The sequence below is a fragment of the Bubalus bubalis genome, chromosome 2, assembly GCF_019923935.1.
Source record: "Bubalus bubalis isolate 160015118507 breed Murrah chromosome 2, NDDB_SH_1, whole genome shotgun sequence".
Taxonomy (NCBI): domain Eukaryota; kingdom Metazoa; phylum Chordata; class Mammalia; order Artiodactyla; family Bovidae; genus Bubalus; species Bubalus bubalis.
This window is the reverse complement of record NC_059158.1, coordinates 128737866-128764755: the sequence shown is the minus strand read 5'-3', so window position 1 is coordinate 128764755 and position 26890 is coordinate 128737866. Positions and strand designations below refer to the sequence as shown.

The 26890-nt window shown below is 37.3% G+C and overlaps 1 protein-coding gene across 2 annotated transcripts in view; it reads right to left on the bottom strand.

The window, feature by feature from the left end:
* Positions 1-26890, bottom strand: part of CNTNAP5 (contactin associated protein family member 5) — a 1053040-nt gene that overhangs the window by 349555 nt on the left and 676595 nt on the right. For both annotated transcript variants that reach the window (XM_025277585.3, XM_044936563.2), the window contains exon 12: positions 3624-3743. In XM_025277585.3, the coding sequence (XP_025133370.2) occupies positions 3624-3743 (120 nt within the window). The remainder of the gene's footprint in view (positions 1-3623; positions 3744-26890) is intronic.

Here is a 26890-nt window from a genome sequence, read left to right as displayed (position 1 = left end):
CCCACCCACCCAATGATGTCTCAGGGAGTTCTAAATGAGGAAGACCTGTGGGACCACTTGGCTCCAGATTCTTATTTTGGAAACGCACAGTCAGGCCAAAGCATTCAGCCAACTGGCACAAGGAAGAGAAGAGAGAGAACCCAGGTTCCCTGCCTCCCAGCATTGTTTATAGTTTCTATGTTATGACCTCAGGAATGCCTCTGAAAAGTGTGGAAACCAGTAGCTTTGTGCTACAGAGTGAAGTAAGCCAGAAAGAAAAACACAGATACAGTATACTAACGCATATATATGGAATTTAGAAAGATGGTAACAATAACCCTGTGTACGAGACAGCAAAAGAGACACTGATGTATAGAACAGTCTTATGGACTCAGTGAGAGAGGGAGAGGGTGGGAAGATTTGGGAGAATGGCATTGAAACATGTAAAATATCAAGTATGAAACAAGTTGCCAGTCCAGGTTCGATGCACGATACTGGATGCTTGGGGCTAGTGCACTGGGACGACCCAGAGGGATGGAAAGGGGAGGGAGGAGGGAGGAGGGTTCAGGATGGGGAACACATTTATACCTGTGGCAGATTCATTTTGATATTTGGCAAAACTAATACAATTATGTAAAGTTTAAAAATAAAATAAAAATAAATTTAAAAAAATTAAAAAAAATAAATAAAATAAAATAAACCACTAAAAAAAAAAAAAAAAACCACAGTGAACATGTGTCCCCCACCCTGTTCACTCTGGACATGTACACCCATGGCTGATTCATGTCAATGTATGGCAAAAACCACTACAGTATTGTAAAGTAATTAGCCTCCAATTAAAATAAATTAATTAATTAAAAAAAAAAAAAAAAACAGAGTGAAACACAGAGCATGTCTTCTCTGACGACTTCCACCTTCCCTTTCCTCCATCTCTGGCTCCCTCCCTCCCTTGTCCATCCCTTTCTTCCTTGAAGCACTTTGTCACACTTATCCTGTGTCATAAGTCAGTCTCATTTAATAACATTTAAGAACACTTAACATTCACAAACAAAAAAAAAATGTACTTGATTACCATTATATTATGCATTAAAAATTTTGTCAGTTAAATATGAGAATTATATAATTCAGCCTACACAGAAGTTGGTTTCTATTTCTATAAGTATTTTTAGGAAAACAAAAACCAAACCAAACATCTATATATTTGCAATTGATGTGACCAAAAAGCATATTTCAAAGAATTTCTCAATCATGCACAAAACAGCCTATCAATTTTGGGACATAACTCAGAGGCCTTGATGCCTTTAGCATCATATCAGCAAAACAGCAAACTTTAATATAAGTAAACATTCATCTTTAGCCACTCATGAACAAATATCAAACATAAATCCTGAGAGAAATCTTTCCAAAGAGGGGTAGAGCATTTCATGTAAATGAGACACATGAATCAGTCATACATGGTGTGTTATTATATTTATATTATTTGGGGGAGTTAAATTTGTCAAGCTATATTCAACATATATATATATATATATACCTTAATAAAAATAGGATTAGTCTGTGCTTATCTATTAAATTCATAATATAAAATATATATCTAAAAACATAAACATTCATAGAAAAACACACATATACATTTATATTAAAAAAGCCCCAAGGAAAATCTAATAATAAAATATCAATAACAATCTCTTGATTGTGGTTTATACATGACCTTATATTTCTTCACACTTTTTTCCCCCTTAAATTTTCTGTAATTAGCATTGATTACTTTTATTACAAAAATAAAAACAGGGTTTCAAGCAAAACAAAAGCAATACAAAGTATCCAATTAATGTTTCAGTGATATAGATTATTGCTGCACCAGAAGGTTTTGCTTGCTTCCTGAGTCTTGACTATAACTTTCAGGATTTATTGTCTAGCAGGTCATAAAATTCTCACATGCTCTTTCCTCCTATGTAATATATAGAGAGTTAAAAGTATCTACCCCAGATTTTTGTTGCAAAGAATTAAAAGACATGATATCTGCAAACTCTCAGTTCAGTTCCCAAAGATGGCAGGAGCTGAGTAATTGATGCCATGACCAAAAATCCTATTACTATATGTCACACCCATCATTCAGCTGACACTGATCTCTTTTGCCTCATTCTGTAACCAAATCACTTCCTCCATTTTTTCAAATTGTGGACTGGGGACAAATTACATCAGAATCACTTGAAAATCTCAGTAAAATGCATTTACTGAATTTAGAATTTCTGACTCTGGGAAGTCTATTTTTAACATTATTCCCCAGAGATTCATATGTTAATTAAATTTGGAAAATAACCAAGATCTACTAAGAAGTCCACTTCTTGACCAGGTTGTTGAACATTACAGGCTGGCATAACCATGAAAAGAAAACAGTAATACAGTTTCTAATTATGTCATAGGGCTATTGAGAAGCAGTTAGCATGCATTTTGGAGAAATGAAGTATTATGGAAATGGAATGAAATGACACACAATTCCATGTAACTAGCATTTTCTGCAGAAAGAGTGTGGTCCTTTGTATTCAGATGGGCAAATTATTGCTAAATGCCCTTCATCACTGTTTTGGCAATGGTTTGTTTACATTTCTACCTGTAATATTGCATGCTATTTTTCCTGATTTTACTGCCTATGAATGACAATGACTATGTCTTATTTCTCTGAATATCCTGGGTCCCCAGGACAGTGTTTGGCTATGGAAAGAGCTCCACAGATGTGATGCAGTTACCCAGTTGCAATAGAGCCTGGGGCCTAAGGACTCAAAGAGCCTTGATAGACTCCTACTTTTCTGCTTCACTACATGATTCTGCTGGCATTTTCAAAGGCCAGTGCTCAAAACAAACAAACCAAAAATGTGTATGTGCTGATTAACAATATTCACAACAAGGTACTCATATTGCTATATTTTTAAATAACTATTACACCAGGTTGTGGTGTGGAATTGTTTTTTTTTAAAGAATAAATTAGTAATCACATGCTGTTTCCATACAGTAACTGGCTCTTAATATGTCCTTAGACTACTTTTAGAAAGAAGTTACTAGATGTTATGAGATTGCCAGGGAAAATAGAATTATCCCAGGTTTTGATTAGGCATCTGCAGGATAACTGGTCAGTTGCACTAATATAGAAGATTTTGTTTAATCCCCCCAACCCTGAGAGGTTGAAACTACTATTTCCTCTTCATTGATGCAGAAATGAAGCTCAGAGAGAACCTCAGAGTCACACAGTCCTCAAGGACAGACCTGAATCCAGCTTTCCCACTTCCTGAGTCAGGGCTTTCTATTGATTTTGCTTTTGTCTTTTTTGTTTGTTGGGTTATTTTCCTTTTCTTTTTGTTTTTGACTTCTAAGAGAGAAATGACCTTGGTTAGCTCTGCAAAATATGCTTGATAATTAATCCTTGGTTCAGTGGAACCTTGTCAAGACCATTATCACATTCTCTTCTCTCATGAAAATAAAATAGCTGCTAATTCCTATTATTTACCTAAATACAATCTCCCCTCTGAAGTTGGTCTTTAATTTTTTTTTTTTATTTATACAAGTGTTCCCTTCCAGTGGGTTTTCCTTTGCTCTGTACCATCACATAACGACATGAAGCATGAGTGGGAATTTTACACCCTTACCTGTGATGTTGCAGTATACTTGGAAAGGTCCCAGGGGCCCGCTGCCATCTGAGTCGATATAGAAGAAACCAGCCGTGTTGCCTTGGTGCCTGTACACCTCACAGGATTGCTCATAGAGGGCTGGAAAGACATAAAGGCAGCAGAGAGGAAACTTTGCTTGGCTTTGCATGTTCCTTTGGAGGATCAGTAACTCTTACTTACTGTATTGACTTCCAATTGTGATTTCTTTCCCTTCTCCTATAATCTTATTTCCCTCTAAGCCTTCAGAAACAAGTAGCCCAATGTTTGATGGAACTGTCTCCTGCATTCATCCAAATACCCGTTCTTCTCAACAGCTCCTAGGTTACAGTCTCTACAAAATCTCCCCTTTCCTATTATACAGCCCTTCCCTATGCTGATGTATTGTCCTTCACCTACACTCACACAGCTGTGAAGCTAGGACATCATACACTATTCTGTCTCCTGCAATGGTTACAGAATCTAAGTGGTGACTGAGTGCAGTTTGCGGCTGTGTTTCATCACCTAGCAGGCTGTCACACTCACAATGGGATACAAAAAATTAAAAATGTACAAATAATAGATGCTAGAGAGGTTGTGGATAAAAAGGAGTTCTATGACACTGTTGATGGGAATGTAAAAGGCTTCCCTGGTGGCTCCTGGGGTCTCCTTCCAGCCTGCAATGCAGGAGACTCAGGTTCTAACCCCAGGATGTGAAGATCCACTGGAGAAGGGAATGGTTACCCACTCCAGTATTCTTGCCTAGAGAATCCTATGGACAGAGGAGCCTGGTGGGTTATAGTCCTGAGGATCACAAAGAGTCAGACACGACTGAGGAACTAAAATTTTCACTTTCATGAAGGAGAACAATATAGAGGTTCCTTAGAAAACTAAAAATATGCTCTAAAAATAGAGCTACCATAAGATCGAGAAATCCCACTAATAAAGTAAAATGACATTATCTTATCTCTGTATACCCAGAGCTCAGAACAATAACTATCACCCAATAGGTGCCTGTAGGGAAAGAGGAAATTAGCCACGGTGGCATTGTCAGGCCCTCTTGCCCCATGGCTTCTCGCTCTTGCCCCACATTTTGTAAATAGTGACTATGTAAAAGCTGAGATCACTTACAGCACTGCACATGCGCATCAGGAGGTACTCACTTGGTCACGGGTGGCTGTGCATGGTACGGCTGTATGAGCTTCACCATAAAAGCCCTGACTGCTGCCACATTGAGACTACATTGGAGTGACACCATGGTTATGTTATAAGAAGTTATGCTATGGTTCCATTATGGCTACATTATGGTTAGGTTATGTCTGCTGCTACAGGTGCTGTGTCAGCCAGGAGAGAGGCTGTGTTATGACTGCCATGCCTAACAAGAGAGAATAAATGTGTCTACAGTTCCTATGGCTCCTGGAGTCTCCTTTCAGCCTCTTAGCTCACACCTTCCCTATCCTGGATTCAGCGAACAGTACTAACAGTGTGAATAACAAGACGATTGGCATCACAAACAGGATCATTAAAGATACAGTGCCCAATAAAGTTTAATTCAGTTTGACTTAAGAAGCACTTACTGAGTCCTTCATATATGTCAACACCATGGTAGCCAGTGAGTAACAGACCAAGGATAAGGCAGAGTGTCTGTGCCTTGGGAGGTTACAACCTGGTTACAGCCACAAAGACCCTTACGTGCTCAGAGAGAGGCAGACACAGCTGTCCTGAGATGGGACACTTTGAGCAATCTGCAGGTAAAAGAAATTTATAAATCTCATTACACCAACATGAATGAAGCTGGTAGGGTGGAAAGCAGGCATCTGCCGTCTCATGCATGAGAAAATAGAATGTCATTGGATGCTTGAAACAAAATAACATAGCTCAGAGAAGTAGGTACACATCCAATTATGTCATCCTGCATGCTTAAAACACTTCAGTGGCTCCTAACAGCTTTAAAGGTAGAGCAACAACTCCTCACCTTAGACAACGTGCCCCTGTGACTAATACCCCGTCCCAGGAACACGAAGCTTCAGTTTGTCACAATCAAGTGTGAGGGCTGCCTCAAATAATTCATTACCTATAAAGTTCTAAAGCTTCAGAGGCTTTGACTTTGTATAAATTAGAGTGATTTCAAGGTGATCCTTGTTCTCATGTAATTCTCCCTTGAAGTCACATACTGTTTCTAAAGCTGGGGGGCCAATGGGAAGATGAAAGCTTGTACCCTACATACTAAGCATGACATATACCTTATTTCTATTGGCTTAAACTGATAACACACCACGGTGTGTGTCACACACATGAAAATATGCACAGCAACCTCTAAAATAACTCACCTAATCTGCACTTCTTGAAATCCGTACCCTCCCCATGAGTATAGGCTGGAATTAAAGATTTGCTTCTAACCAAACATGATGTCATTTTCAAGACCAGATTGTAAAAAAACAAGAAGTTTCCATCTTGGGTGCTTCTGAAGTACAAGGTTTCAGAGATGCCAACTGCTAGGTCCTGAAGAAGCCCTTTGAAGGGATCCACAGGATGAGTCTGGGAGCTTCTGAGGTATGCTGTGTACATGAGATCCAAAGATCTCTAGAGTTAAACACCTGTGTGACAACAGACCCTTAAGACTGAACCAGAACTACTCAGCCAAGTAGCTCAAGTACCCAGAGAAAATGGATCCTTTTAATCTGATAATGTCCACTGCCTCCAGTTTTGCAACAATTCATTGTGCAGCAATATATAGCTAATAAAGCTTCAAAGCATTAATTATCTCATGTGGTTATAGGTATAAAATGAGTCTATGTCATATAATTGTAGTAAGGATTCAGAGATAATCCATATACAACACTTAGCATAGTACGACACATAGGAAGAACTTGATGAATATAAACTATCATTATTAAGTTATTTCATGCTGTTTCCTCTTCTTTTTTTGGTCAATTTTCTGCTTATTGATTTTTTTTCCCACTTTTTGTAATGAATCAATTAGGGCCTACCAAGAAAAACCAATAGGCCCTACCTCCCTTCTGTGCAGAGGCTATGACATTTATTTCTTAGTTTATTCTTTGGGTATTAAATATTTTATCTCTCAATTGCATGTCCATATTACTACTTATAATATATTTATAGGTTATCTATTTGTTTATCAATGGGAAAGATGAGAACTTATCTTTTTCATCATGTCTTTCCACATGCAAAGAATTTTCTGTTTCCCTATACTTCCAATATAGGAGGATTGCAATTTTAGCTAGATCAGTAATCATTGTTTATGGTAAAACAACAATATGCATGATATTCACAAATAGCAAGCATAATAGTGTGGTTGTGTTTCCTGAACAAAATTTTCTTTTCCTTGAAATTAATGATTGTCTCATTATCTCTGTCATAGGCCTTATTTTTATCTACACATATATCACAAATTTAACTCCAAACTTACTAACAACTCTCCAAAATACTTTCCAAAATATTCAGGTAATAACTACTTTAAACAGATACCTTGGAGAAAGAAAAGGGGAGAGTAGACAGTCAAAAAGCTAGGCTTTTCTGAATATATCATATTTTAAAATTTGAAATGATATATTTTAAATAACCAAAAATCAAAATTAAACATATTATTAGAAAATTTATGACATGCAATTCCTAAATATTGAAAGGAAATTAAAATAATTTATAAATTATTTCAAGTGATATTTAAATTCAGTGTTTTCTTTTTTACTTTTTATGACCCAAAAAAGTCATATACACACTAAGAGCACAGGGAGTAAAAACAAAATAAACTTGATATCACAATCAGTTTCAATAATAATCAGTATTTGGTAATCTTGTCTTGTCTCTATTGCTAGATAACAAACCACTACAGAACTGTCTTAAGACAATAATCATTTCATGATTCTGTCCTTGATAATTGAGGCTGGGGAGTACTTGGCCAAGCTTGGATGGTCTTTATAGGGCTGCCCAATTATCTGAAGTCAGTGCAGAGTCAGAGGAACTTGTTGATCACAAGCTGGGGTACTCTCGTGCTAACATCTCTCGAAAGTCAGCAGGCACATTTCTGTGGTAAAGACTCTAAGAACAACAAGAGAGCAAGTGTTTGTCAGGCCCCTGATTGAATGATGTTTGCCAAAAAAGCGAGTCACTTAGCCAATACAATCCAAACAAAGGATCCAGGACCTGAACAGAAATGGAGCTACAGGACAGACATGCACTGTGTCACTGACCTCATAGAGCAGGTCACATTGCAGTGTGATATGAATGTAAAAGAAACATCTTACTAATAAGGCACCAAGGATTAGGGTTCATTTCCAACCTTAGGTACCCTGCAATTCCTAATGCACGGTCTCCTTAAACTTTGGTTCAGTTACTGGGAGGCCCGGTAACAAACATTTCTATTTACGGATACTGTAAATGAGTTCAAAAATATAAGGTCAAAGACATACCAGCTGGTAAGCAGTTGTTATATCATTCCTTAATTTATTAGTGGAAACACTTGACACAAATAAATTATCAGCCATCAGCTAGTTGGTTTCTCTAAACTACAAGATTGCATGGGAAAAACAAGATAAATACTTGATGTTATCCCTTTAATTCAGAAGTTTCAAAATACCAAAGTGGTTCCTAGTATCCTCCAAAAATGACCAGTTAGAATATTTTTAGTTTTATTGTGAACTCATGGATTTAAACATGCTTGAAGTTAAAACAATAATATAACTACTAGTAAACAGTAGAGTTTTTCTAATGTTTCTGACCATAAAGAATCTGCGTGCAATTCAAGAAACCTGGGTTCAATCCCTGGGTTGAGAAGATCCCCTGAGAAGGGAATGGCTACCCACTCCAACATTCTTGCCTGGAAAATTCCAAGGACAGAAGACCCTGGTGGACTACAGTCTATGGTGTTGCAAAGGGTCTGACATGACTAAGCGACTATCACTTTCACTATCAAACACAGGGTATAACTATCATAAAAAATTAAACATAATAAAAATCTTAATATATATTAACTAGCCTTATCATTAATTAATACTGCTAAGGATTTATTAAACTGTTATATATATCAAGAAAAAGCTAATAACTAATTATGTTACTGACAACAGACTAGATTTTTTTAATGTAAAAGAGGAAATAAAAAATTGCAAAAAATACATAAAATTCTGCAGTGGCAATTTGAGTTGGTAATATCACTATAAACTCATAACTGTTTAACAATATATTTTCACTTTTGTGAAAATATAAGTGAAACTACTAGAAACAATCTAGTGACTGTGGTCTCTAAATACAGTTTTTCACTAAAAGGAAGAAGGGTTTTATAGAGTCCTTGTTTGTATCAGGATGAAATTAGAATGCCTTGCATTTCCTGAAAATAAGCAAGAAAGCTATCAAAAGTTGGAGTTATGTCAAATATGGCACAGGGGGGAAACAATGTGATGAAATAATTTGAGAATCAAAAAGAATAATCATTGTTTGTATATATTTAAATATACAAAATATATTAGCTCACTGTTTATCTATTTACCTACCATCTATCTGTCTACTGATACTTATATCCATTAGTTAATCTCTGGGGGTTGCTAAAGAATAGAATCATAATCTGAAAACTAAAAAGAATATAGATAATATCCTGTCTTTCCTGTATGTACTGTATTTGATGGTCATCTAACAGTACATGAAAAATGTCATTAGTGAATAACCAAATCCAGAAAGTAAAAAAGCAATAATAGAACTTGAAAACCATCCTTTATAATAACCAATGAAATAAAGAATTAGAAAACGATCATCAAGAATTGCTAAATTATTAGATGAAAAGTTGATGGGATCTTTTCAGCAGATGGTTTAAATTAATAATGCCCAAACTCATCACTGATCAACCTCAACATCCCCAAAGTGATTATTTAGATACCTGTGAAGGTGAGGCAATAAGAAATACACAGGTGGAAATTCAGAAAACAGGGGATATATGTATACATAGGTGATGGACTTTGCTGTACAGCAGAAACTAACAAAATAGAGTAAAGCAGCAATGCTCCAGTTTAAAAAAAAAATGCACTGTACTACCTAAGATAGCAAGAATCAAGATTGCCAGGAAAAATATCAACAAGCTCAGATAGTGAATGATACCACTCTAATGGCAGAAAGCAAAGAGGAACTAAAGAGTCTCTCACTGAGGATGAAGGAGAAAAGTGAAAAAGCTGGCTTAAAACTCAATATCAAAAAACCTAAGACCATGGCATCTGGTCCCATCTCTTCATGGCAAATAGAAGGGCAAAAGGTAGAAGTAGTGACATATTTCCTCTTCTTGGGCTCTAAGATCACTGCACATTTCATGGTGACTGTAGCCATGAAATTAGATGATTGATTCTTGGCAAGAAAGCTATGACAAACCTAGACAGTGTGTTAAAAAAGCAAAACCATCACTTTGCTGACAAATGTCCCTATAGTCAAAGCTATGGTCTTTCCAGTAGTCATCTACATATGTGAGAGTTGAGCTGTAAAGAAGGCTGAGAGCCAAAGAACTGATGCTTTCAAATTGTGGTGCTGGAGAAGATTCTTGAGAGTCCCTTGGACTGCAAGGAGATCAAATCAGCCACTTAAAGGAAATAAACCCTGAATTCTCATTAAAAAGACTAAGGCTGAAGCTGAAGCTCCAATACTTTGGCAACCAGGTGCAAAGAGCAGTCTCATTGGAAAAGACCCTGATGCTGGGAAAGACTAAAGGCAGAATAAGAAGAGGGTGACAGAGGATGAGATGGTTGGATGGCATCACAGTTTCAGTGGCCACGAATTTGGGCAAACTCTGGGAAATGCTGAGGGACAGGTAGGCTGGTGTGCTGCAGTCCATGGGGTCACAAAGAGTCAAACAGGAGACCTGGCAACAGAACAACAACAACCTCAGATACATTCTTGCCCAAAATCTGAAGCTAAATCTAATCAGGTCCTGAGATTTTAACACTAATTTACAGTAGAAAGAAAAGAAAGTGAAGTTACTCAGTCATGTCTGACTCTTTGCAACCCCTTGGACTATAGCCTACCAGGCTCCTCCATCCATGGGATTTCCCAGGCAAGAATACTGGAATGGGTTACCCTTTCCTTCTCCAGGGGATCTTTTCAACCCAAGGATCAAACCCGGGTCTCTCACCTTGGAGGCAAACACTCTACCATCTGAGCCACCAGGGAATTTACAGTATGAGACAAAGAAATCTATAGTAAAAGATAAAGATCCTATTGTATCCAAAGGATACAAACAGCTAAATCCAGAATCTAGGAAAATATGACTCATTTTCTTCAACAAATAAATAGTAAAAGCAGAATAGGGATGCAGGAGAAACATCAGTCCAACACTATCTGCAGACATGGTTAGGATCCTGATTCCAAAAAAGCAAAGAAAAAAATTAAGAGAACCAGAAATATTTAAATTTGATTTGCTATCTTGAAGTATTTTTTTGATGTATAAGCATGTTTATGTTTTAAATTTTAATTGGATGATAACTACTTTACAATGTTGCACTGATGTCTGCTATACAACTACATAAATCAGCTATATGTATACATATATCCTCTCTCTCTTGAACTACCCTCCCATGAACCCCCATTCCAACCCTCACAGTTGTCAAAGAGTGCAGAGTTGAGCCCCCTGTGCTATACAGCAGTCTTCTACCAGCTATCATAGCCAACCAAAATTTAAAACAGTTCTTAAGTTATCTTGAAATGCTTTTTTTTTTAAATTTCATGGCTGCAGTCACCATTTGCAGTGATTTTGGAGCCACAAAAATAAAGTCTGTCACCGTTTCCATTGTTTCCCCATCTAATTGCCATGAAGTGATGGGACTGGATGCTATGATCTTTGTTTTTTGAATGTTGAGTTTTAATCCAGTTTTTTCACTCTTCTCTTTCACTTTCATCAAGAAGCTCTTTAGTTCTTTGCTTTCTGCTATAAGGGTGGTGTCATCTGCATATCTGAGGTTATTGATATTTCTCCCAGCAATCTTGATTCCAGCTTGTGCTTCATCCAGTCTGGCATTTTGCAGGATGTACTCTGCATATAAATTAAATAAGCAGGTTGACAATATACAGCCTTGGCATATTCCTTTCCCAATTTGGAACCAATCTGTTGTTCCATGTCCAGTTCTAACTGTTGCTTCTTAACTTGAATACAGATTTCTCAGGAGGCAGGTCAGGTGGTCTGGTATTCCTATCTCTTGATGAATTTTCCACATTTTGTTGTGATCCATACAGTCAAAGGCTTCAGCGTATTCAATAAAGCAGAAGTTGATGTTTTTCTGGAACTCTCTTGCTTTATCAATGATCCAATGGATGTTGGCAATTTGATGTCTGGTTCCTCTGCCTTTTCTAAATCCAGCTTGAACATCTAGAAGTTCATGGTTCATGTACTGTTGAAGCCTGACATAGAGAATTTTGAGCATTACTTTGCTAGAGTGTGTGATGAGTGCAATTGTGCAGTAGTTTGAACATTCTTTGGCATTGCCTTTCTTTAGAATTGAAATGAAAGCTGAAAAGGTCCATCTAGTCAAAGTTATGGTTTTTCCAGTAGTCAGGTATGGATTCACGAGAGAGTTAGACTATAAAGAAAGCTGAGCACTGAAGAATTGATGCTTTTGAACTATGGTGTTGGAGAAGACTCTTGAGACTCCCTTGGACTGCAAGGAGACCAAACCAGTCAATCCTAAAGGAAATAAGTCCTAAATATTCATTGGAAGGACTGATGCCAAAGCTGAAACTCCAGCGCTTTGGCCACCTGATGTACAGACCTGACTCAATGGAAAAGTCCCTGATCCTGGGAAAGACTGAGGGCAGGAGGAGAAGGGGACAATAGAGGATGAGATGGTTAGATGGCATCACTTACTCGATAGACATGAGTTTGAGCAGACTCTGGGAGTTGGTGATAGACAGGAAAGCCTGGTGTGCCGCAGTCCATGGGGTCTCAAAGAGTCGGACATGACTGAGCAACTGGACTAAACTGAACTGAAGTATTTTTAATTTTGGCTATGATGAGGGTAGTGTTGTTATGTTTTAAAAGTAAGAATTTAATCTTTGTTAGAGATAGATGCTTAGGGATTTGTAATAAAATGATTATGTCCAGAGTGTTTTTAAAATGCTCCAACAAAAAAATAAGGAGCTAATAGAAACCAATTTGACACTGTAAAAATAAATGTTGAAACAGAGGGGAGGGTACATGGGGGACAACTATATTATTTTACCTTTTTGTATATGTTAGAAAATATGTCATAATAATTAAATATTTGAGCATTTCAGATATTCTGTGGATTTCAACCTTGAAAAATTATCTTCTGGATCTTTCTGATTTGTAGCAATTTGGCCTAGTATGCTTTCCACCTGGTATATAGCTGTTTCTTCTGGTCATCCCCCAACTCTTGCAATAGGCATTCCCTCTTGAAACTAACTTTTTATCTCAGCATAATTCCTTTGAAATCTGCTTGAGTTATTTCATAAGCCCACAGTTTATTTATGTTTAATTTGTGAGTAGTGTTCCATGGTATAGATATCACAGTTTGTTAAACGATTAACCCATTGAAAGACATTTTCAACCTATTGAAAAAAATTTAGGTTATTTCCAGATTTTGGTTAGTTTACTTGCAGCATTTTTTTAAATTCCCTAGTCTTTCTCTGCACTCTCAGCACCTCTGAGTATTTTTTTTTTTAATAGCAAGTAATTCTTGATATATTTCTAAAATCTCTGAAAGTATTGACTATGTCTTTTTTTTTTCCTTCTCTCTGTGTACATTATTTCCTCCAAGGTAGCAGTGCGTGTGTATGTGTGTGTGCATTCACGTGCTTAGTTGGTATCCTTGTTTTGTGTTTCTTTTTGGTCTCTGTTTTATCAGTTATGCTAGACTTTTTCTGGAATGCCAGGTAATCTTTTGTAGACCACTTGTATTTAACAGTGGTCTCCAATATACTGATTGTTAGTACTAAGCAAATGTTTGTGGTTTGCTTTCCATGGACTTTATTGTAGGGTTAACTGGCTGGACAACGTAGTAAGAAATCATGTTAATGTCTTTAAGGCTTCTCTCTTGGCATTGCTGGAGTCCACCATTTAAAGGAATATTTTACATTAGATTTGGAATGTAGAAATGACACTGCAAACACATTCATTTTATGTTTGGGAGTTCAACGTAGGGCATGAGGTGCTACTGCAGATAATACACATTGTCACTTAATCTGCTGACTTTAGTTGTAAATATGTGGCAGCCAAGCCAGCTATTACTCCAGATAGGCTAGCTCCTCCTTTAGCTTCCTTAACTTCTGGCCAGGTGCACTTTAGATCTTTTATGATCACATTGTTATTAAAGTTGAAGGTTAAGAGGTAGTAAGAGACAAGATGTTTCTATCATCAGCTGCTGACAGGACCATTAAAAAATCAATTATGTGAAGTATTAGAAGGAGATGAAGGTAAACACACATGTTTAATCCACCAACTCTTCCAGGAAGCACAAATATGACACTTGCTGATTGAATTGTTCTTTCTCTACCACTTGCCAGTGCATTGTGTAACAAATACTCTATACACATTTACTGTATGACTACTAATTTTCAGTAACTCTGGCCTTTGAGAAAACTAAACAAGAGTTATGGTTATGATCTGAAGGAATTCAGGGTCTAAAACTCATCAAAATTAGTCCTGATTCAGATGGAAAATTTTAATAGATACTTTTAAAAGGCCAATACTTAAAAAATAAAGAGAAAAATCATTTAAAGAGCTTCCTAAGGAAAAATACAGCAGGATCCAATGTTTCCTCAAGAGAATCCTTTAAAGAGCAGATAATTCTAATCCTTACAAATAACTGTGAAAAGAAGAAAAGCGAAAAGCAAAGGAGAAAAGGAAAGACAGAAGCATCTGAATGCAGAGTTCCAAAGAATAGCAAGAAGAGATAAGAAAGCCTTCTTCAGCGATCAATGCAAAGAAATAGAGGAAAACAACAGAATGGGAAAGACTAGAGATCTCTTCAAGAAAGTTAGAGATACCAAGGGAACATTTCATACAAAGATGGGCTTGATAAAGCACAGAAATAGTATGGACCTAACAGAGGCAGAAGATATTAAGAAGAGATGGCAATAATGCACAGAAGAACTGTACAAAAAAGATCTTCACAACCCAGATAATCACGATGGTGTGATCACTCACCTAGAGCCAGACATCCTGGAATGTGAAGTCAAGTGGGCCTTAAAAGCATCACTACAAACAAAGCTAGTGGAGGTGATGGAATTCCAGTTGAGCTACTTCAAATTCTGAAAGATGATGCTGTGAAAGTGCTGCACTCTATATGCCAGAAAATTTGGAAAACTCAGCAGTGGCCACAGGACTGGAAAAGGTCAGTTTTCATTCCAATCCCAAAGAAAGGCAATGCCAAAGAATGCTCAAACTACCGCACAATTGCCCTCATCTCACACGCTAGTAAAGTAATGCTCAAAATTCTCCAAGCCAGGCTTCAGCAATATGTGAACCGTGAAATTCCTGATGTTCAACCTGGTTTTAGAAAAGGAAGAGGAACCAGAGATCAAATTGCCAACATCTGCTGGATCATGCATAAAGCAAGAGACTTCCAGAAAAAACATCTATTTCTGCTTTATTGACTATGCCAAAGCCTTTGACGGTGTGGATCATAATAAACTGTGGAAAATTCTGAAAGAGATGGGAATACCAGACCACCTGATCTGCCTCTTGAGAAATCTGTATGCAGGTCAGGAAGCAACAGTTAGAACTGGACATGGAACAACAGACTGGTTCCAAATAGGAAAAGGAGTACGTCAAGGCTGTATATTGGCACCCTGCTTATTTAACTTCTATGCAGAGTACATCATGAGAAACACTGGGCTGGAAGAAACACAAACTGGAATCAAGATTGCCGGAAGAAATATCAATAACCTCAGATATGCAGATGACACCACCCTTATGGCAGAAAGTGAAGAAGAACTAAAAAGCCTCTTGATTAAAGTGAAAGAGGAGAGTGAAAAAGTTGCCTTAAAGCTCAACATTCAGAAAACGAAGATCATGGCATCTGTTCCCATTACTTCATGGGAAATAGATGGGGAAACAGTGGAAACAGTGTCAGACTTTATTTTTCTGGGCTCCAAAATCACTGCAGATGGTGACTGCAGCCATGAAATTAAAAGACGCTTACTCCTTGGAAGGAAAGTTATGACCAACCTAGATAGCATATTCAAAAGCAGAGACATTACTTTGCCAACAAAGGTCCGTCTAGTCAAGGTTATGGTTTTTCCTGTGGTCATGTATGGATGTGAGAATTAGACTGTGAAGAAAGCTGAGCGCCAAAGAATTGATGCTTTTGAACTGTGGTGTTGGAGAAGACTCTTGAGGGTCCCTTGGACTGCAAGGAGATCCAACCAGTCCATTTTGAAGGAGATCAGCCCTGGGATTTCTTTGGAAGGAATGATGGTAAAGCTGAAACTCCAGTACTTTGGCCACCTCATGTGAAGAGTTGGCTCATTGGAAAAGACTCTGATGCTGGGAGGGAAGGGGATGACAGAGGATGAGATGGCTGGATGGCATCACTGACTCAATGGACGTGAGTCTGGGTGAACTCCGGGAGTTGGTGATGGACAGGGAGGCCTGGAGTGCTGTGAATCATGGGGTCACAAAGAGTCAGACACAACTGAGCAACTGAACTGAATTAACTGAACTGAACTTATACTCTCCAAAAATCTTCCAAATGTGTTATATGAAATAAGCATAAAGGTGATTCTAAAACTTGACAAAGATCACACCAAAAGAAAAGAATTTCAGACTCAGTTATAAATATAGATTTAAAAATTACAAAAATAGCAGCAAATGAAGCTCAATACAATATTTAGAAAAAAATAAAAACCAAATGGGGACTTAGTTCAAAAATGCAAGTAGGTTAAATGTTAGTAAATTTATTAGCATAGATAAAGAAATAGGTTTATCACAATAGGAAGAAAAAGGATATTATCTCTCCACTCATTTAAAAGATAACTATTGGATAAATGTCTATTTAGTTCTTTGGCCCATTTTTTGATTGGGTCATTTATTTTTCTGGAGTTGAGCTGTAGGAGTTGCTTGTATATTTTTGTGATTAGTTGTTTGTCAGTTGCTTCATTTGCTATTATTTTCTCCCATTCTGAAGGCTGTCTTTTCACTTTGCTAATAGTTTCCTTTGATGTACAGAAGCTTTTAAGTTTAATTAGGTTCCATTTGTTTATTTTTGCTTTTATTTCCAATATTCTGGGAGGTGGGTCATAGAGGATCCTGCTGTGATGTATGTCAGAGAGTGTTTTGCCTATGTTCTCCTCTAGGAGTTTTATAGTTTCTGGTCTTACATTTAGATCTTTAATCCATTTTGAATTTGTTTTTGTGTATGGTGTTAGAAAGTGTTCTAGTTTCATTCTTTTACAAGTGGTTGACCAGAGTTCCCAGCACCACTTGTTAAAGAGATTGTCTTTTCTCCATTGTATATTCTTGCCTCCTTTGTCAAAGATAAGGTGTCCGTAGGTGCGTGGATTTATCTCTGGGCTTTCTATTTTGTTCCATTGATCTATATTTCTGTCTTTGTGCCAGTACCATACTGTCTTGATAACTGTGGCTTTGTAGTAGAGCCTGAAGTCAGGTAGATTGATTCCTCCAGTTCCATTCTTCTTTCTCAAGATGGCTTTGGCTATTCGAGGTTTTTTGTATTTCCATACAAATTGTGAAATTATTTGTTCTAGCTCTGTGAAGAATACTGTTGGTAGCTTGATGGGGATTGCATTGAATCTATAAATTGCTTTGGGTAGTATACTCATTTTCACTATATTGATTCTTCCAATCCATGAACATGGTATATTTCTCCATCTGTTAGTGTCCTCTTTGATTTCTTTCACCAGTGTTTTATAGTTTTCTATATATAGGTCTTTAGTTTCTTTAGGTAGATATATTCCTAAGTTTTTAGTCTTTCTGTGGCAATGGTGAATGGAATTGTTTCCTTAATTTCTCTTTCTGTTTTCTCATTATTCGTGTATAGGAATGCAAGGGATTTCTGTGTGTTGATTTTATATCCTGCAACTTTACTATAGTCATTGATTAGTTGTAGAAATTTTCTGGTGGAGTCTTTAGGTTTTTCTATGTAGAGGATCATGTCATCTGCAAAGAGTGAGAGTTTTACTTCTTCTTTTCCAATTTGGATTCCCTTTATTTCTTTTTCTGCTCTGATTGCTGTGGCCAAAACTTCCAAAACTATGTTGAATAGTAATGGTGAAAGTGGGGACCCTTGTCTTGTTCCTGACTTTAGAGGAAATGCTTTCAATTTTTCACCATCGAGGATAATGTTTGCTGTGAGTTTGTCATATAGACATTTCTCCAAAGAAGACATACAGATGGCTAACAAACACATGAAAAGATGCTCAACATCACTCATTATCAGAAAAATGCAAATCAAAACCACTATGAGGTACCATTTCACACCAGTCAGAATGGCTGCAATCCAAAAGTCTACAAGTAATAAATACTGGAGAGCGTGTGGAGAAAAGGGAACCCTCTTACACTGTTGGTGGGAATGCAAACTAGTACAGCCACTATGGAGAACAGTGTGGAGATTCCTTAAAAAACTGGAAATAGGACTGCCTTATGATCCAGCAATCCCACTGCTGGGCATACACACTGAGGAAACCAGAAGGGAAAGAGACACGTGTACCCCAATGTTCATCGCAGCACTGTTTATAATAGCCAGGACATGGAAGCAACCTAGATGTCCATCAGCAGATGAATGGATAAGAAAGCAGTGGTACATATACACAATGGAGTATTACTCAGCCATCAAAAAGAATACATTTGAATTAGTTCTAATGAGGTGGATGAAACTGGAACCTATTATACAGAGTGAAGTAAGCCAGAAAGAAAAACACCAATACAGTATACTAATGCATATATATGGAATTGAGAAAGATGGTGACAATAACCCTGTGTACGAGACAGCAAAAGAGACACTGATGTATAGAACAGTCTTAAGGACTCTGAGGGAGAGGGAGAGGGTGGGAAGATTTGGGAGAATGGCATTGAAACATGTAAAATATAATGTATGAAACGAGTTGCCAGTCCAGGTTTGATGCACGATACTGGATGCTTGGGGCTAGTGCACTGGGACGACCCAGAGGGATGGAAAGGGGAGGGAGGAGGGAGGAGGGTTCAGGATGGGGAACACATGTATACCTGTGGTGGATTCCTTTTGATATTTGACAAAACTAATACAATTTTGTAAAGTTTAAAAATAAAATTAAATTAAAATAAATAAAAAATAAAAAAAAAATAAAAGATAGCTAGTGTAAAAACACTTGCTTGAATTTCCCACTCAGGTCAAAAAAAGAACAAAAGCAAGCATATTTTAGATTGTGTTAGAGTTTCAGCCTTAGACATTAAATAAGAAAAAACAACTGGAGGCATACAAACTAGAAAGGAAGAAATAATACTCTTTGTGGATTATCAGATTACATATCTAGAAACACTAAAATAGTCAATGTAAAATTAGTACAAACAAAAGTTGTAAGCCATAAAATTAACATATGAAAATCAAAAACTTCATCTATTCAGGCAACCTTAGTTTAAAAATAGAGGACACTCCTTTATGACACTGAAGGGAAGGAAGGAAAAAAAGAATGAAGGAAGAAATAAAGAAGACAGAAAAGAAGGAAAGAGAAGGCAAGAAGAAAGGAAAACGGGCAAGAAGGAAGAAAGTCAGAAAGTTAGGAAAGGAGAAAGGAAGATCTCCAAGTGTAAATTTTATGAGAAACATCTAACAGCAAAATAAGGAAACTATAGCACATGCCTAAAAACACAAATACACTTGAACATCCTCTTAAGATAAAATTTCTCTCATAATTAATGTGTATATTTAACACAAGTTTAACTAAGAGACCATTAGGTGTTTAGTTTGTGTGCTTGTTTTGTTTATTTGTTCTAGACAAATTGATGATAATGCTCATTTGGTAGAAGAAATAAGCAAGTCAATTGAGCAAGGAAAACACTGAAAAAAAGAAGTGGTGAGGTCAGTTCTACTGGCTCTGCATCAAACGTGGATGGATGATGGATGAATGCATTGAACAAGAGAACAATGGCTAGAATAGAATATCCAAAAGACATCCAGGTGCACAGGGAAATTTAGTATATGATAAGGGAAGACATGACTGAAGCCATGAAATTAAAAGACACTTGCTCCTTGAAAGAAAAGCTATGACCAACCTAGACAGCATATTAAAAAGCAAAGACATTACTTTGCCCACAAAGGTCCATCTAGTCAAAGCTATGGTTTTTCCAGTAGTCAAGTATGGATGTGAGAGTTGAACAATAAAGAAATCTGAGAGTCGAAGAATTTATGCTTTTGAACTGTGGTATTGGAGAAGACACTTGAGAGTCCGTTGGACTGCAAGATCAAACCAGTCCATCCTAAAGGAAATCAGTCCTAAATATTGATTGAAAAGACTTATGCTGAAACTGAAACTCCAATACTTCGGCAATCTGATGTGAAGAACTGACTACTGGAAAACCCTAACTCTGGGAAAGATTGAAGGCAAGAAGAGAAGGGAACAACAGAGGATGAGATGGTTGGACAGCATCACTGACTCGACGGACATGAGTCAGGCTCCAGGAGCTGGTGACGGACAGGGAAGCCTGGCGCGCTACAGTCCATGGGGTCACAAAGAGTCGGGCACAATTGAATGACTGAAGTGACTGAAAGGAAGGCAACATAAATCAACAAGGGAAAAATGACTCTTTAATAAGTGTTTCTTAAAAAATTGGGAAGCTGCATAGTAAAAGATAAAACTGGTTCCACTCCTCATACTGCAGACCAGGATAAAATTCCAAACAAAGAATTTAAATATCAAAAAATCAAATATATATGTGTATTAGAGGAAAACAAGAAAGAATTTCTTTACTAACTGGAAATGGCAAAAACTTAACTAACAATAATTCAGAACCCAAAAGCAATAAAAATAATGTGGATGAACTTATTTATATAAAAACATTTTTTAATGAAACAATTTTCAGATAACATAAATAAATTTAAAAGATTGACAAACTGGGAAATATAATTTATATTGTAAAGTACTAACATTTCTTATATACTTTAAAAATTAAGATAAAAATGAAAAAGTCAATAATACATGGAAACATATGTTGAAGACAAGAACAGACAGTTCACAAGAAAATAAATGCAGATAAACCTAAAAGCAGGGAAAATATACCTGACATTGCTCACAATAGAATAAATGCTAATCAAAACTTGTCATTTTTCACATATCAAGTTAGCAGTAACCCAAAAGATCAAGAACATATTGCAGTATGTGGGGGAAAACACACTCCAATATATGCGTAAGGGCTATAAAAATTGTGTAAATGCTAAGTGTGAAATTTAGCATTATCTGGCAAAATTACATGGGATTTACACTTTGACCTAGAAACCTCACTTTGGTTCAAGTATCATTGGCCGTGGAACTTCCCTGGTGCTCCAGTGGCTAAGACTCCATGCTCCCAATGAAGGGAAACCTGGATTGATCCTTGGTTGGGGAATTAGATCCCCTGTGGCAAATCTAAGATGTGGCAAAGCCACATATATATAATATATACATATATATGTATATATTATATATATATATATATATTTTTTTTTTAAGGAAACACTGCTCTTTCCCCACATTTTTTAATGTATTATAGACTGACTGAGGACATCTTAAATTCATATATTGAAGCCCTATCCTTTCAATGTGATAGTATTAGGAATTAGGGCCTCTGGGAGAAGTAATTAGGTCTATGTGATATCATAAGGGTAGAGCCATCACAATATGATTAGTGCCCTTATAAGAACAAGAAGAGAGACAGGAGACTTTTCTTTCTCTGACAAGACACAGTGAGCAGAAGGCCATTCACAAGTCAGAGGACAGCTATCAGTAGGAATCAAATAAGTTGGCATCTTGATCCTGGACTTTTCAACTTCCAGAACTGTGAGAAATAAATGTCTGCTATTCAGGTCACCCATTCTATGGCATTTTGCCATAGGAGGCAGAGCTGACTAAGACAAAATGCATTCATAAAGATATTTTTACATCATTTATACCAGCAAAATGAGAGAACCATCTGAAATGTCTCTATACTGGGGACTAAACTGTGGTATATCCATACCATAGAATATAGGTGAGTTTGAAAATGAATGAAGCTTTGCACATAATCCTACAATGTGAGCTCCAGAATATATGGTTATGAGAGAAAAGCAAAGTGGAATAAAGCATGTATAAAATGCTAATGTTTGCATAGGAAAGGAGGTACGAATTTGTCTTTTTGCTTCACAAAATAACCACATTCTATAAAAAAAGGTGATGTATAAGGAGCAAGAGAGAAGTGGGGAGGAATAGAAATAAGACTTGTTTCAATATATTTATTTGGTTGGTTTTAGTGGGGAGTTGGAGAAGCAATGGCACCCCACTCCAGTACTCTTGCCTGGAAAATCCCATGGACGGAGGACCCTGGTGGGCTGCAGTCCATGGGGTCGCTAAGAGTCGGACACAACTGAACGACTTCACTTTCATTTTTCACTTTTATGCACTGGAGAAAGAAATGGCAACCCACTCCAGTGTTCTTGCCTGGAGAATCCCAGGGACGGGGGCTGCCATCTATGGGGTCGCACAGAGTCAGACACGACTGAAGAGACTTAGCAGCAGCAGCAGCAGCAGTGGGGAGTTGTATACATATTTTACATAATTATAAGGTTATTATTTTTTTCTGCAGAGGTAGGAGAGACACTATCATGGCTACCACCTTCAAGCTAAGTTTTAAAAGTTGAGTAGGTGTTTACCGTGTTGAATCAGATAGGTCCTTCTAGGCAGAGAGTAGCTTGGGCACAGTGGCACAACATAGTCACATGTGGATACATGAGATGTGTGTCCTTTGGGACTAAATCCCAGAGTCCTTCCTCCAGAAAATCTCCCTTTATCCAGCCTGAGTTACAAAGTCTTCCTCTCTGACCAGTGGAGCCTCAGCAATATCATTCATTTCTATCCTATTTTTCATTGTGTATGGTAATCCTTGGATTCACCTTTTGGTCTCCCTGATAGATCTTAAGTTCCAAAAGCACAAGAACTTTTCTCTAAATCTGAAAGGTAAACATTTAATGAATATTAGGTGAGTGTTCCCATTGCTTCTAAAGATTGAATTGACCCTAACGTGAGCAATTTTATGGCAGTTTCCTTATTCTCTGCAAAACCCATTCAAGTTAAAAACATAGAGACCTCCATCAACTGCATATGAAATGACCTGATGTGTCTTTTACAAGATCTAAATGGTCATTAGAAGTCATCTATAAGAGAACCATCTCATTTCCTATTGGGAAGAAGATGGAAGCGTGAAAGGAAAAAAAGAAGTTCTTTCAGTATCAAGAATTAATATCTCCATTAATTAATAATTAATTAATAATTAATAATTAATAAAATTAATGTCTCCATTAATACTACTCAGCCATGAAAAAGAATGACATTATAACGTTTGCAGCAACACTGGAAAGATCTAGAGCTTATCATACTAAGTGAAACAAGACAAAGAAAGACAAATACCATATGATATCATTTCTATGTGGAACCTAAAATATGACACAAATGAACATATCTACAAAACAAAACAAAAAAAAGACTCAGACACAGAGGACAGACTGGCGGTTGTCAAAGGGGAGATAGGTAGCAGTAGATTAGGATTTTAGGATTAGCAGACACACACTATTATATAAACTATTATATAAAGAATGAATAAACAAGGTCCTACTACATATAGCACAGGGAACTCTACTCAATATCCTATAATAAACCACAGTGGAAAAAATATGAAAAATAATATATATATATATAAAAAACTGAATTAATTTGCTGTACTGCAGAAATTAATACATTGTAAATCAGCAAATTTGGAAAACTCAGCAGTGCCCACAGGACTGGAAAAGGTCAGTTTTCATTCCAATCCCAAAGAAAGGCAATGCCAAAGAATGCCCAAACTACCGCACAATTGCACTCATCTCACACGCTAGTAAAGTAATGCTCAAAATTCTCCAAGCCAGGCTTCAGCAATACATGAACCATGAACTTCCTGATGTTCAAGCTGGTTTTAGAAAAGGCAGAGGAACCAGAGATCAAATTGCCAACATCCGCTGGATCATGGAAAAAGCAAGAAAGTTCCAGAAAAACATCTATTTCTGCTTTATTGACTATGCCAAAGCCTTTGACGGTGTGGATCACAATAAACTGTGGAAAATTCTGAAAGAGATGGGAATACCAGACCACCTGACCTGCCTCTTGAGAAACCTGTATGCAGGTCAGGAAGCAACAGTTAGAACTGGACATGGAACAACAGACTGGTTCCAAATAGGAAAAGGAGTACGTAAAGGCTGTATATTGTCACTCTGCTTATTTAACTTCTATGCAGAGTACATCATGAGAAACACTGGGCTGGAAGAAACACAGGCTGGAATCAAGATTGCTGGGAGAAATATCAATAACCTCAGATATGCAGATGATACCACCCTTATGGCAGAAAGTGAAGAGGAACTAAAAAGCCTCCTGATGAAAGTGAAAGTGGAGAGTGAAAAAGCTCAACATTCAGAAAACGAAAATCATGGCATCTGTTCCCATTACTTCATGGGAAATAGATGGGGAAACAGTGGAAACAGTGTCAGACTTTATTTTGGGGGGCTCCAAAATCATTGCAGATGGTGACTGCAGCCATGAAATTAAAAGACGCTTGCTCCTTGGAAGGAAGGTTATGACCAACCTAGATAGCAAATTCAAAAGCAGAGACATTACTTTGCCAACAAAGATCCATCTAGTCAAGGCTATGGTTTTTCCTGTGATCATGTATGGATGTGAGAGTTGGACTGTGAAGAAGGCTGAGCACCAAAGAATTGATGCTTTTGAACTGTGGTGTTGGAGAAGACCCTTGAGAGTCCCTTGGACTGCCAGGAGATCCAACCAGTCCATTCTGAAGGAGATCAGCCCTGAGATTTCTTTGGAAGGAATGATGTTAAAGCTGAAACTCCAGGACCTTAGCCACCTCATGCAGAGTTGACTTATTGGAAAAGACTCTGATGCTGGGAGGGATTGGGGGCAGGAGGAGAAGGGGACAACAGAGGATGAGATGGCTGGATGGCATCATTGACTCGATGGACGTGAGTCTGGGTGAACTTCAGTAGTTGGTGGTGACAGGGAGGCCTGGTGTGCTGTGATTCACGGGGTCGCAAAGAGTCAGACATGACTGAGTGACTGAACTGAACTGAGCTGAACTGAAATCAATTATACTTTGCAAAATAAATTTTAATAAAAAGATTGTCACCACTAAAAACATCAACTAGTAATGCTCCTGCTACAATTAAAGGTCTAATATAACAGATACAACCAAAGGTACGTATTCTTTGATGAAAAGGACAATGATAGACCTATTAAGACTCTTTAGAATAGATTTTTATATTAATATAAACAGATGTATTATGTAGCTAGACAGGGCAGATGGATCTGTGTTTTCATAGTTAAGGAAAATATTCTGAGTCTAGTTGTGGCAGCTAATTTATTACCTAAGGAACAATTTGAAATGTCCTTGTGATGCCCACTTTCATTAAAGATAATGATAGTATTCAGGCAGAAAAATAGTTTTATTTAGACCTCACCTTTTCAAGTACCAAGGTCAGAGCAATACTTTCTCTGCCCCACCATTTACATTCCTATTGTAAAACTGTAGAAATAGACAAGAAATTTACTCGGTACATATTTTTCAGGCCTTAAAAATGTTTCCATGCTATTTTTTCCTCCCTCCCTCTGTCCCCAGCAATCTATTTACCACGATTGCAAATTTAGTTGCAGATCTACATACACAGCCTACAGATATAAATAAGATCAAATTAATTCTAGTAATTAAATAAATGCTTGTAAAGCTTTTTGCATTAAGAGCCACTTATTTAATTAAGTTTATCAAACCTCTTGTGCAGTAGATTTGAGGGACTCTATCTTGGCCTGGTTTCAGTGAAGAAAAGAAAAAAAGAATTTGTTAAAACTGATTGCATTGCTGAAATTAGTTCAAAAAATGTGTCAGGGGATTAAATTAGAAAATAGATCTTTTGATGTCCCAGTCTGCACATAGCTCCTACAGCCTGAAAATAGACACACATTCTGTAACATTTTCATTACTTTAAAAAAGGCTACTGAAGATGGAAACAGATTGGTGTTTCTTAGAGGTTAGGGATGGGGGAAGATGGGTGTGGCCTTAAATGGATAGCATGAGGTTTCATCTTGTAATGACAACAATTCTGCATCTTGGTTATGGTGGCAATTACACAAGTGTATGCAAGTGATAAATTGCACAGAACCACACACACATGCACACACATCAATGCATGTCAAAATGGAGGCATCAGAATAGTTCTGTGTACTTTATAAAAGTCAATATCCTGATTATGATACTGCATCACTGTTATGTAAAATGTTCCCATTGTGGGGGTAAAAAGTACACAGGACATTTGGGAATTTTTTTTTTCCAATTTGCTGTAAATTATTTCAAAATAAAAAACCTTAGAAAGGAGAACAGGAACCAATAATTTCATTCCCAGGTGCATACTTTGTAGAAAGGAAAACACGTGTCCACATAAAAACCTGTGCATGAGTGTTCACAGGAGTCTTATTCATAAACAGCCCACAATGGAAACAACTTAAGTGCTCATCAACTAAAGGACAAAATATGTATTACAGTAAAATCTTATTAGGGAAGGAATGATGTGCAGATACATACTACAACAGAGGTGAAACTTGAACCTTGAAAACATTGTGTTAAGTGAAAAAAGCCAGTCACAAAAGATCGTACACTGAGTGATTCCACTTATGTGAAAGGTCCCAATAAGGCAACACTGTATAGCTAGAAAGTGCATTAGTGGCTGGTAGAAGGGTTGGGGTGGGCATTGGGGCTGGGGAATGATGGTTAATGTGTACCGGGTGTTGAAATAATCTACAACAGGTATGATGATGGTTGTACAACAGTGTAAATGTATTAAAACCCACTGGAACGATCAATTTAATTACATGAAATTTATGATACAAAAATATGGCTTAATAAACTTAAAAAAAAGTCAAGGGGCTGGATGTAATGCCCCAGAAAAGGCCCTAGAGGTGTTTTGGGTATCTGCAGGACACACTGCTCTGGACCCCTGGCATATGTTGTTTTATTTGGCCCACAGGGGCCAAATGGAGCACCATTGCCATCAGATGACCTCTGATGAGTT